Genomic DNA, 13649 nt, shown 5'->3' with positions numbered 1-13649 from the left:
TATTGCTGATGAAGTGCAGAGCCAGCTCAGGCCTTTCAGAGACATTTGAGGGAGCAGTACGTGCATTATCTCCCCAAAAGGCATCTGGAAAGCCAAACAGCGTTGCTAATGGGACACAACAACAGGAAGCTCTGTTCTGACATAGTCCAGTTGTTTTCTGCTCTTTAAGTTGAATGAATGACAGAGTGAACTAGGAAATCTGGTATGGTGAGGACCACAGCTCTTTTTTCCCCTAAAGGGAAGACCCAGAGCCTGATCTACATTCTTTCTTTAAAAATAAATCAATTCCCTAGAAGAAATTCAGAAGATCAGTTTCTAGTTTGGTCTAGCATGCAAATAGTGTGCTACATAGAAAATTCCTTGAAGTAGAGCAGACACCACACTTGACAGTCACTCTGTGTGTTTCTTTTCCCAGTGACAGTGTTTTTTCAGAAAGAGGACAAATTTCTAAAAGCACAATTTGAAAAAAACATTTAATAGGTTTCTCCTCTGTTAAAAGCATGGTACTAGGCATTGGAAATATAAAGATAAAATGAAAAAATTCATAACTATCTTCTTACTCTCATGAGATTTACATTTTGCTGAGAGGAATAGAACACAGGCACCAAGATGTAACCTAGGATTCTGCCGATTCCCCAAAGAAGGCTCAAGTGGTTCAGGTCTGACTCTAAGGACAGAGGATACAATTTTCTTTCTTTGTTTCATTATTCTTATCTGGAGTTACTGTAGGAAAAATTTGTAACATTTGGCTCAAGCTAACTCTCCTTAAATGTGGATATTTTGATTCTATATCCTACATATGCACTTAAGGTAGCAATAGGAAAATATTTGTTACCCCACAAAAATGCAGAAGATAATACTGTGCTCACAAGAATGCACAAACTGGTAAAGAAACATTAATCCTTCAAATAACTCTTCAGTTTCCTGTAGAAGGGGCCTAGGTTTAAGGTGACCTTTGGGACAAATCTTTGACAATCTGCTCTCTTACCCTCCTATAGTCCTATACAATCCTTCTGAGATTTGTATCACCCTATATTTTGGCCTCTTCCCAGAAGACATACACATACATACTGAGGCGGCTGCACTGTTACTATAAAAATCTGCAATAAAGAAACTGAGGCACAAAGTTTCAAGGATAATGTATTTATTAGCAAAGCTAGCAATTGCCAATAAAAGGAGGTCAATGACTCAGTAGCCAAGATACACCTAGCAGGCAGAGCAGCTATAGTTGATTACATAAAGTCCAATGATAGGAGCTAAACTAAGGATGTGATCAGTCTATATAGCAAAGTAAGGGTGGGTTTTTTTTTTCTTTTTACTTATTCATGCTTACTCAAAAGAGGGGATCTTTAGAATCCATTGCTATGCAGAAAACACAGATTTGGTCAACATTCTCCAGAAATTCCCACGTCAAGTATCACTCAGTATCAAAGAATCCAGTACTAGGAAAAAACAACTTCTAACTAGTTAATTCATCTTCCTTCTCTCTCTCTCCTTCTTTCTGAGGTATTAAGTCAAGGTTGTAGCACAAAAGAGTGAGGAGTATAAACTTATAAACTCTACCACTGAGACCTATACAATCAAATCTAAATGAATCTGATCCATTTGTAATATTTCCAATGATTAACTATAACTTATAACTATTAACCAATCAATAACCTAAATTTCACGTGAAATTTCACATGAAAACCATACTCTTCCCTAGAACCTGATCTGTACAATACAATTTGAAATCTGGTTCTGTCAGTCTTCCTTCTTTCACAGTTTTTTCATTCATTCCCTTGATATTCTTGACCTTTTGTTCTTCCAGATGAATTCTGTTTTTATTTTTCCTAACTCTATAAAATAGTTTAATGGTAATTTCATTGGTATGGCATTGAATGAGTAAAGTAATTTGGGTAGAATTTTCATTTTTAATATATTACCTTGGCCTAATCATGAACAATTAATGTTCCTCTAGTTGTTTAGATCCATCTTTATTTGTGTAAAAAATGTCTTGTAATTGTTTTCATATAATTCCTGGGTTGTCTTGGCAGGCAGACTACCAGGTATTTTATGTTGTTTGCAGTTATTTTAAGTGGAATTTCTTCTTCTATCTCTTCTTGCTGTATTTTATTGATAAAATATAGAAATGCTGATAATTTTGTGGGTTTATTTTATATCTGCAACTTTGCTAAAGTTGGTAATTGTTTCAATTAGTTTAGTTGAATCTCTCAAGTACCATTATTTCTATGAAGAAACATGTACATCTGAGGAAAAGATATAATTATTTCTTTCCCATTCAATTGTCTTCAGAAGTCTATCTTATCTAAGTTTTCTAAAATTCTATTCATCTCCTTAACTTCTTTCTTATTTATTTTTGTTAAATTTAACTAGTTGTGAAAGTGGAGAGTTAAGATTCCCCAGTACTATAGTTTTATTTACTATTTCTTTATATAACTCATTTAACTTTTCCTTTAAGAATTTGGATACTCTACCATTTGGTGCCTAAAAGTTAAATGCTGATATTACTTCAGCTTTTATGTTAACTTTTAGCAAAATGTAGCTTTCCTGATTATCTCTTTTAATTAAGTTTATCTTTGTTTTAGCATTGTCTGAGATTATGATTGTTATCCTGCTTTTTTTTTTTTAACCTCAGTTGAAGCATAAGAGATTCTATTCAATCCCTTATTTTAACTCTCTGTTTCTTTCTGTTTCAAGTGGGTTCTTTGTAAACAACATGTTGTTTTTAATCCATTATGCTATCTGCTTCAATTTCATGGGTGAGCTCATCTTATTCATGGTTATGATTACTAACCTTCAACTTATTTTCTTTTGTTTCTTCTTCTCTTTCTCTATTTTTACCTTTTGCCCCCTCCAAAGTTTGTTTTGTATTGGACCACTTCCTACTTTAACACATCCTTCTATTTATTATCTCTCCCTTTCTCTTTTCCCCTTGATCTCTTACTTCTCCATTGGATAAGACAAATTTCTATATCCAATGGACTGTGTATATACATTTTTTCCTCTTTTAATCAATTTCAATGGGAATAAGATTTAAATATTGCTTGCTATCCTCCCCCTCCCCCATTTTCCCCTGCACTGGAAAAACTCTTCCTTGTATATCTCTTTTAAATAGATAATTTTTTCCATTCTCCCCCTCCACTGGAAAAACTTTTCCCTGTATGTCTCTTATATAGATAATTTTCTCCATTCTTCCTCTGCCTCTCCCTTCCCTCTAATGAATCCCTCTCTCTCCTTCATATATTTTTTCTGAGGTCAACTCCCTAATAACTAACTTGTACCTATACCCTCTGTCCAAGTAATCTTCTTTTAACTGCCCTAATAATGCTTCAGTTCTTAGGAATTACTTACATCATCTTGCTTTATAGGAATGTAAATTCTTTTATATTTGCTTTTTTATGCTTTTTTGAATCTTGTGTTGAATGCTAAATTGTCTCTTCAGTTCTAGTCTTTTCATCAGGAATATTTGAAAGTCTTCTATTTCATTAAATGTCCATACTCACACCCACTCTCCCCACCCTTAACAAAAGATCATAGTTAAATTTCACTGGGAAGGTTATTCTTGGTTGAAATTCTAGCTCCTTTGCCTTCTGCAGTATCATATTTTAAATCTTCCACTCTTTTAATGTGAAAACTGCCACATTTTATATGATCTTAATTTTAATTCCATGATATTTGAATTTTTTTCTTTCTGGCTGTTTGCAATATTTTTCTCCTTGACAAAACTTGGGAGTGTGGGGATTTGTCTATAATATTTTTGGCACCTTTCGTTTTGAGATCTTTTCCAGGTGGTGATTGGTAGGGCTTTTTAATTCCTATTTTACCCTCCAGTTACAAAATATTGGAGGTTAGTTTTTCATTACAATTTCTTGTAATATGATATCTGTGACCTTTTTTTTTTATCATACTTTTCAGGTAGACCAATAATTCTTAAATTAGCTCTCTTCAATCTTTTTCCAGATCAGTTTTCCCTCAATGACATATTCAACATTTTCTTCTATTTTTTCTTTTTTTTGACTTTGTTGTATTTTTTTTTGATGTCTCATAGTATGATTATTTTCTACTTGCTCAATTCTAAATTTGAAAAAAATTATTTTTATTCAGTGAGCATCTGCACCTTATTTTATTTTACCATTTGGTCAATTCTGTTTTGTAAGGTATCATTTTTTTCACTATTTTTTGTGCCTCTTTTGCCATGCCATTAATTCTTTTTCTATAATTCTCCTGCTTCACTCTCATTTCTTTTCTCAAGTTTTCCTCTCTCATTTTTTTCCTTTCTTTTGCTATTTTAAGAATTTTTGTTGGGTTTATGTTCAATTAGCATTTTAGCAAATTTTAGCAATTAGCAAAAAGGCTTACACCTTTTTTTTACATTGTCTTTTTCTGAGTTTGTGTTCTGATCTTCCTCATCACCATAATAGATTCTTATGATCAGATTCTTTTTTCTTTGTTCATTCATTTTACCAATCTATTTCTTTTTTTCCCTTTGAGTAATAAATAATTAATTTATTATGAATAATAAATTGATGGCCAGTGATCTTTCTCGGTAACAAAAAACAAACTATGGAGATCATTGAATACTTAAAAAACATGGGTGCCCTGAAAGAAAAAGATCAACTCTGATTGATGAATAGATAATGAGGGAGTAGACCAAGAGGGGGCTGAAAGCCTTCAGCTCTTTTTGCTGAGATCATGTTTCTTGACTTTGAACTTTGTTCAAGTTAGATTTTGCTCATCTAGGTGTGGGGAGGCAGTGTCCCAAACTTCAAACTTTTTTCCTGCTCCCATTTTCAGAGCTAGTATGAGTTTTCAGTATTTTCAAAGTAGTATAATATAGAGAGGGGTGTGGTCCTAGCTCTTCCTGGTCTGTGCTATGATTTTTGCCTGGGAAGGATGCGTATTCCCTTGAAAATGCAAGCACTAACACATCTTTCTTCCTTGGAACTGAGACCAGAACTGTGTATGGGCATTGGAGTTGCTAAAGAAAGCCCTTGTCTTATGACATGTGCCAGCAAAAGGTTAACTGTAATATCTTTCTGACTAATGGTCCAATACCCTAACCATCTCTGGGCGGAGAGCTTCTCAAGCATCTGCTGCCACTATTGCAGCCACTTCTGAGGTGCTGCTAATTTTGGAGCTGTCTTCATGGACCAAGTCAATACCACTACTATTGCCATGTTGTTCCAAACTGTCCCCCACCCTAATGTCACGGGTCTATTTTTCTGATCTCCTAAGTTATCTTGGTTTGAAAAAAAAGTCTCACCTCAATGTTTTGTTGACTATCACTCTAGAATTTGATTTGTTATTTTAAAGTTCTTTGCAGAAAAATGTTGGGACAAATCAGTTGGGTTACTCTACTCTACCATCTTTTCGCCAGGCCCACTCTACCCCACCCCCAGCCAATGTTATTTAAAGAATTATAAAGAATAAAATAGGAAGGTGACAACAAACATCCAAAATGGGAGGGGGGGGAGAGAAATCTATCATTTTCTTTAAAGTAAACTATTTCTTCATTAATTATGGAGGATCCACAGCATTTGGTACTAACATCAGAGTCCTTAATGTACTTGCTGCATGAGGAAGAGGAAATGGCACTGGCAAGGAAAAAAAGAGGAAATCTATGCTGGTGGTGACAGATTTTTCATGGGATTGATCCTCAAAGAAGAAGTGATATTAAAAGATTAGGAATGGGTGGTAAATTGCAATCTCAGACTTTATTATTGCCTCAAGGTGACCAAAGGGGTGTTAATAACTATCAATACATGCCTATTTTCCCAGTTTTATAATATTCTTATGAGAAAAATCTGTATATGGGGCACCTAAGTGGCATATTAGATAGAGTGCTAAACTTGGAGTCAGGAAGATTGGCCTCTACACAGAACATTTAATCTGGGGCATTTAATCCTTTTTGCCTTAGTTTTCTCATCTATAAAATGATCTACAGAAGGAAATGGCAAATTATTCTGGTAACCTTACCAAGAAACCCCCAAAAACAGTCAAAAAGAGTCAGACGCAATTTAAACAACTGAATAACAACATCTATATATTTATATCTATGTATCATACACACATAATATGTAATCTATATATTTATTGACAGCAAGGAACAGGTATGCTTCTGCTAATTACATACTTTAGCAGCTTGCCTCTTTTTAAACATATAATTGACTAAAAAATCTAGCCAAGATTCCACTGTAGTTATTGCTTGTTGTCTATTAAAAAATATGTTTTGTTTGATAGTTTAAAAGCCTTTTTAAAGTCTCTCTTCCAAAAATGAAATTTATTTAACCTTTCTTTTTTTTTTATGTTCACCCATAAAATGGGGGTTTGCGTTTATATAGTATGTTAAGATTTATGAAATACTTTCTATGCATTTGATCTTCAAAACATCTCTATAAATTAAATGCTATTTTATCCCCATTTTACAGATGAGAAAACTAAGGCTCAGAAAGAGGCTTTCTGAGCCTCAATTCAATAAACATTTATTAAGCACCTACTTAGTGCTAGACACTGTGCTAAGTGCTGAAAATGCAAACAAAAAAAGAAAGTCTCTCTCCTCAAAGAGTTTATAATCTAATGAAGGCAGATATACACAAGAGGGGAAGATGTAGGGATGGGGGATGGGGGATGTTTCTGAAGTTCAAACCAAACCGAGCTGGTGGAAAATTAGCAAAAATGTTTATTCCAGCCCTCTATTAGAAAAAAAAAAACAAAACAAACCTTTGGGAGAAGTTTGATTCTCCACCCTTCAGCCTACCAATCAGATGGGGTAGGAATTAAGAAGTTGTTGAATGTCCAAAACTGAATTGACTCATATGAGATTTCAGGCAAGTCAATTTATTCTAGATGGGGGCATCATGTTCCTGGAACCCAAACCAAGCAAAGTTGCTAATGGGAAATTGAGAGTAAGTGGAATGATATGTCCAAGATCACAGATTCTAAATGTCTGCCACTGAATTTGAACCTAGTTCTCCCTGAGCTCAAGTGTAGCATTTAATGAACTGTTGCCTCATTGTCTTACATTCTTGTTTTCAATACTTGTACTACCTCTCTTATGGAAAATATTGTGGAGAAAGTGCTTCACAAACCTTTAAGAAGTACATAAATATATCTGTCCCTGTTGGATTGTGGCTTTCAGTCTGAGAGCAATATTTCACAATCAGACAAGGGTGAAGCAGTATTTCAATAAGAACTATAGTTTCCTGGTTGAATTTACTTGTATGACTTCCTTTGAAACTTATTGAGAATTCTGCTATTGCTACAACTATAAATATGCTATGCTGGGTTGCACATTTCAGGAGTGCGAGGCCTTTGGGGTGAGTATTGTGGGTTGGAGTTCTTTGTTTATTTGGGAGGGGGGTGGTTTTGTTTTGTTTTGTTTTTTGATAGCTTCATGCTCCTTACACTACTGAGACTTCCAGGGAATTGAAGAAAGAGTATTCTCAAACTTCACCACCACCTGGTTGGAGAATCTCTTCCTTTTATTCATACTTCTCAAAAATGCATCAGTAACATAGAGTTCTGTCTCTGCAGGAGCTGATGATTGTTTTCCAGCTACTGCACTGGAATGGAAGCCTGAAAGCCCTTCGGGAAACCAAGTGTTCCCGACAGGTAAGATGTGCCCACCTAAAGAAAGTGGGTAGAGTTAGCTGGCTTGGCATGAGCTAAAGTGATGAACTGTGCATTTTCCCAGGAAAGGGCCATTCTCACAAAGATATAGTGGCAGTAGCAATCCATATCTGAATAACTATTCCTTCTATAATAGAGAAGACAAGTAATCTCCCTAGATTTTCCTTAAAATCTCTAGCCCCTTTGTACTGCTCATTCTTATAACCATCCTTTGCCCCCTTTGACACTACATAGAAAGACAAAAATTCTAATTATGCATTTAGTTATTTTCTTCCTCAGTTTACTAAATTTGTTTTTCACCATTCTCATATTCAAATAGTCAACAAACATTTATTAAACATCTATGTGCCAGGTTCTGTGCTAAGCAGTGGAAATACAAAGAAAGTTAAATATCAGTACCCACTCTCAAGATGCTCACAGTCTAATGGAGGAGACAGTATGCAGACAACTATGTGCAAATATGACATGTACAAGATAAATAAGAGATTACCAGTAGAGGGAAGGCATTAGAATTATGGGATCAGGAAGGTTTCTTGTAGAAAGTATGATTTTAGCCATGTGTGACTTGAAGGAAGACAGGACAAAAAATGAAAGGAAGACCATTCCAGGCATGGAGCACAGCTGCCTAGAGTTGGGAGTTGATGTATTTTATTTTTAAGAGTAGCAAAGAGGACAATGTCACTGAATTACAAAGCATGAGAAGAAGAGGTAAGAGATAAGGAGTCTGGACAGATCAGAAGGAGATGAAAGGATTGTGAGATTAATTTCTTTAATCCTGGAGCTGATAAGGAATCAATGGAGTTTATTGAATAGCATGAAGAACAGAAAAGGAAATAATATTGTTAAAACTACTCTTTAGGAAGATCACTTTGACAGGTGAGTGGAGGATGGACTGAAGTAGAGAGAGACTTGAACTGCGAATCCAACCAATGGGGTACTGCAATAGTCCAGGAAGGAACTGATATATCCCTGTATCAGGGAAATAGCAGAATCATAGGAAAGAAAGATATCTACATGAAAGAAGTCATGAAGGCAAAATTGACAAGACTTGGCAACAAATTGGATATGGGTGGCAATGACAGAGAGTAAAGAGTTGAGAATGATACCTACATTATAAAGATAGTGGTGCTTTTGACAATAATATAGAAGGTAGAAAGAGGGGAGAGTTTGAGGGGAAGATAATAAGCTCAATTTTTGATATGTTGAGGTTTAAGGTACCAATAAGACATTCAGTTTGAGATGTCCAATAAGCAATTGGAAATACAATTCTGGATGTTAAGGAAAGGTTATATTCAGATAAGTTTATCTAAGAATCATAATCATACAGATAGTTAAATCCATGGGTTTTGATAAGATCATCAAATGAAATCATTAAATGAAGAAGAAAAGAGGACTCAGTACAAATCTGGGGGACACTTTCCCTTTCACTGCCCTGAAATTAATGGGTTTGCTTGCTAATAATAAGAAAAAAAGGCTGAAAAGTAGTGTCACAAAAACTTAGAGAAAAAAGTTTCAAAGAGAAGAGAGTGATTGACATTGTCAGGGGCTAAAGGAAGGTCAAGAAAGATGAGGATTGAGAAAAGGCCAGTAGATTTGGCAACTGAAAGATCATTGGTATTTTTAGGACAGCAAGACTGCAAGTTTATTTTTTTTCTTTGGGGGCATTTTAAATTTTACTTTATGTGAAACATCTGGCATCAGAGGCAAGTAAAAATGATAAAGATTTAACAATGGAAATTTACTTTATATCTAATATTTGTATGTGCTGTTTGCTTTAAAAATCTTAATACTCTATCAAAGAAGGGAAAGAAGTAAATAATTTACAAAAGCTTTTTCTTCTTCCCTTTGATTTCATAAAAGCACTTTGAAATGCATTAGACTTACTGTAAACACAATTCCATGATTGTTTTTAATTTTGTTAAAGTTGTAAATAAATACCATGTGTCTGTAGAAATAAAAATAAACAAGTCATTCAGCCTACACCATCAGTTTTACTTATAAAAACTACATAGTCTGTTAAAAGGTATTATTGACAATTCCTACATAAAAGAGATGTCAGGTGGGAACCAACATTCAAATCTTTCCAAAAGAAATTCTTTAAGCATGAATATGTTATAATTTTTTTCCATACATATGATTTCTTCTGTTTAGGGAATTCCTAGTATGGAAACTCCTCCTTGGATACAGATCACAGTTCAGGCTTATAGTTAGTATTATACTTGTCCATGGTCATAGAGTTGAGGATGTGATTGAGGCAGAGCTTCAACTCTTTTTTTAAAATAGTATTTTGTTTTTCCAAATTCTTGAAAAGATAGTTTTCAACATTCAATATTCCAAAATCTTGTGCTTCAAATTGTTCTCCCTCTCTCCTCCCTTCCCCAAGACAACAAGCAATCCAATATAGGTAAAACATGTATAATTTTTCTAAACATGTTTCCTTATTTGTCATACTGCATAAGAAAAATCAGATCAAAAGAGAAAAAATCATGGGGAAAAAAACAAGGAAAAAACCAATTTTTTAAAAAAGATGAAAATATTATGCTTTGATCCAGTCAGTCTCCATAGTCCTCTTTCTGGATGCAGATGGCTCTCTCCATCACAAGTCTATTGGAATTACCTTGAATCACCTCATTGTTGAAAAAAGCCGAATCAGAACTGATCATCACATAATCTTCTTATTACTATGTACAATGTTCTCTTGGTTCTACTCACTTCACTTAACATCAGTTTATGTGAGTATTTTCAGGTTTTTTTTTTCTGAAATCATCCTACAGAGCTTCAACTCTTGTTGACTCCATATCTTTCATATTATAAGACTTGTATTATTGTATTTATGTTTACATGCCATAACATATTGTCACTACTTTTCATTATTACTACTTTCTAGGAAGTGAGCCATTATTACTCTCCCTCTTCTAATGATAAAAATTATTTAGTAACTTGCACCTTTTAGCTTTCTGATACTTCATTCTTGTGCTGAGATCTCCCTGCTCCCACCTTTAGTCAGTCAGTCCATAAACTTATCAGGCTATTATTATCATTGAGCCTTGCTACTATGTGCCAGGCACTTGCTAAGCCAAATAAGCCTCATTAATATAAGCACAATGAGAAGCATCTTTTCTGGGTTGAGACAGGGAAGATAGGAGAGGAAAATGGAAGGAGGAAGGGAAGCACAAATAGTAGGCATATATTGATTTCTACTCTTTTTGCTCTGGTTTTGTTTCTTGAATCACAGGAGGTGATTTCTTACTATTCCCAGTATTCCTTGGATGAAAGGATGAGGAGTCACATGGCCCTTGACTGGATTATGAAGGAACAAGATTCACCAGGAATTGTCTCTCAAGAGCTGCAGATGGCCCTGAGGGAGTTGGAAGAAGCCAGAAGAGCTGGACAAGAGCTTCGATTTTACAAAGAAAAGAAAGAAATATTGAGCTTAGCTTTAGCTCAGCTCTACAGCGACCAAAATACCTCTTCTCCAAGTGATGATCAGATGAGTCTGGCTGCTTTATGTGGCTACCACTAACTGAAAAGAGAACTCCAATGGACTCATCAATACTGAACTAGAAAAAGCTAATTCTTTTGGTATTCTGATGGACCCTGTAAATTGGTCATTTCCAGTTATGGTTTTAGGGAAATGTAGCTGCTAATTGAAGTTTTATTTCACTTGCACCCTATCCCAACCTGACTCCAACCCCATCACACATCATGGAACCTTAGAGATAAAAAGGACCTCAGGGATCATCTAATTCAATCTCCCAACCAATACAGGAATTATTTTACTTCCATTAGCTTAAGTCTAAATTGGGAAGAAGGGGAAGGAAAAAGATAAATGCTTTGCATATATTTTCTCATTTGTACTTCACAATAAACCTGTCATCCCTTTCTTACAGATTAGTAAACTAGGGCTGAGACAGATTAAGAGATTTTCCAAAATCACAGAATCTTGTGATCTTGGAAAGTCACAGAATTACCAAGTTCCAGAGGAAGGATTCAAATCTAAGTCTATCTACTTTCCATTCCACCTCATTGTCTCATAAATAAGGAAAGAGAAGACACGTATTTGAAAGATATTTTTCACGAATCATTGAAACCCTACAGAATATGTTACTCAAGATCTACTAAATCTGACAGAGTTTGATAAGCTACATTATAGCTAAGAACTTAACTCTAGAGGATTCTATTGATAAACTTCACAAAATATTTGGTTATAGAGTTCCCCAAAGAATAATTAGCTAGTGACACATCATGCAACATGCATTCAACAAATAAAGAAAATTGAATTAAATGCACAACTTGTATATTTTTTCCAATGAAAATAATAATAGCTAGCATTTGTATGGTATTTTAAGCGTTGCAGAGTATTATGTGAATATCTCATTTGATCCTCAAAACATCCTTGGAAGTTAAGAGCTCTTATTATCTCAACTTTGCAAAGCGGAAAATGGGGCAAATAAAGGTTAAATGACTTAAGCTAGTAAGTATCTAAGGCAGGATTCAAACTAAGGTTTCTAATTTCAAGTCTTAGTCTTCTACTCTAATGTCTCCCCTCAATATACAGCAAGGAGAGGCCATAATTTAATAAGCAAAAAGTCTTTAGTTTAAGCAATTTTATTTTCATTTTGTAATACAAATTATTTTTATTTTTCTAAAAGGATTAGAGAGGTAAAGAAGTATAGTAGGAAGGATATTGGATTTAGTCCTGAATTCAAATCACATCAGCCAAATCACTTAATCTTGTTTATTGAGCTGAAGTCTCAGCTTCAGTTTTCTCTTTCTTCAAGGTACTCTCTGAGTCAGAAAACACTCAAAGTCACAGCACATAAATCTCTACTGATTTGTTTGCTTCTAATGGTCTGTCAGAAAATATGATTGCTTCAAAGCAAAGGCATTTGATTAAACAGAAAATTGTGAAAAGTATCAATAAAAAACTTTGGCCATAAACATAAGGCACTTTCTCCCATAAATGCACATGCTTTGAAGCAATCATGTTTTCCGACAGAGTAGACACATAGGGAATACTTATTGAGAATGACAGGTTAGAAACACCCATGATTAGGATATATATGCTCAGGAACTCAAATGTACACAGTTGGCTAAGGAGCTTGAGTGGAGGCAACACAAGTGTACAGTGTTGCAATGCCACTGATATCTTCTGGTTATGTCATTTCTGTACTCCTATTAAGCTTGATTCTGAATTCCAACAGATATGTTCTCTCTGTCTCTCTTTGTCACTCTGTCTCTATTCTCTTTGTCTCTTTCCAGTTCCCTCTGCCTCTCTCTGTCTCTATCTTTGTCTCTGTGTCTCTGTCTGTTTCTGTCTCTGTCCCTCTGTGTCTCTGTTTCTGCCTCCCTTTGACACTCACTCTCTCTCTCTCTCTCTCTCTCTCTCTCTCTCTCTTCCTCTCTTCCGCCCTTCCTTCCCTCCCTCCCTCTGTTTCTATTTCTCTCTTTCTGCCTCTGTTTCTATTTCTCTCTCCTTCTGCTTCTTCCTTTCTCTTTCTCTTTCCCTCTCTGTCTCTGCTTCTTTCTGTCTCTGTTTTTGTCTCAGTTATCTGTCTCTTTCTGTCTTTCCGTTTCTGTCTCCTTTTGACTCTCTGTCTCCCTCTACTTCTCTGTCTCTTTGTCCCCCTCTGCTTCTCTATCTCTATCTTTCTGTCTCTGTCCACCTATCTCTGCCTCTATCTGAATCACTCTCAGTCTGTCTGTCTCTGTCTCTTTCTGTTTGTCTGTCTCTGTCTCTCTGTCTCTGTTTCTGTCTCTGTCTTTCTCTCTCTTATTTCTTGAAGTATCATAAGTAAGTTTTGTGCCTGACATTTCTAACATGACTTCTAGAACTTATGGGGGGTCCAGGACCAATATCAAGGATGGACACCATAGATCTTCTCATACACAGACTAAAACCTAGCTTGTGGAAGGCTACCAACATTCCTAGACTAACTGACCTGTGTTACTAATTCTGAATTGTAGCCTGGACTGTCAGAATCTTCTATGTGGGGTCTCTTATTTCCCAGAGTCTT

At 35.3% G+C, this 13649-nt stretch overlaps 1 protein-coding gene across 1 annotated transcript in view; it reads left to right on the top strand.

The window, feature by feature from the left end:
- The window catches only part of LIX1 (limb and CNS expressed 1), a 59811-nt gene extending 48305 nt beyond the window's left edge, over window positions 1–11506 (top strand). The window contains exons 5-6 of the mRNA XM_003759485.3: window positions 7537–7614; window positions 10868–11506. Coding sequence (XP_003759533.1) covers window positions 7537–7614; window positions 10868–11155 — 366 coding nt within the window. The 3' untranslated portion in view covers window positions 11156–11506. The remainder of the gene's footprint in view (window positions 1–7536; window positions 7615–10867) is intronic.
- Window positions 11507–13649: the final 2143 nt, after the last annotated feature.

The sequence above is a fragment of the Sarcophilus harrisii genome, chromosome 1, assembly GCF_902635505.1.
Source record: "Sarcophilus harrisii chromosome 1, mSarHar1.11, whole genome shotgun sequence".
In the NCBI taxonomy this organism is placed as follows: domain Eukaryota; kingdom Metazoa; phylum Chordata; class Mammalia; order Dasyuromorphia; family Dasyuridae; genus Sarcophilus; species Sarcophilus harrisii.
This window is presented reverse-complemented; position numbering and strand designations above follow the sequence as displayed.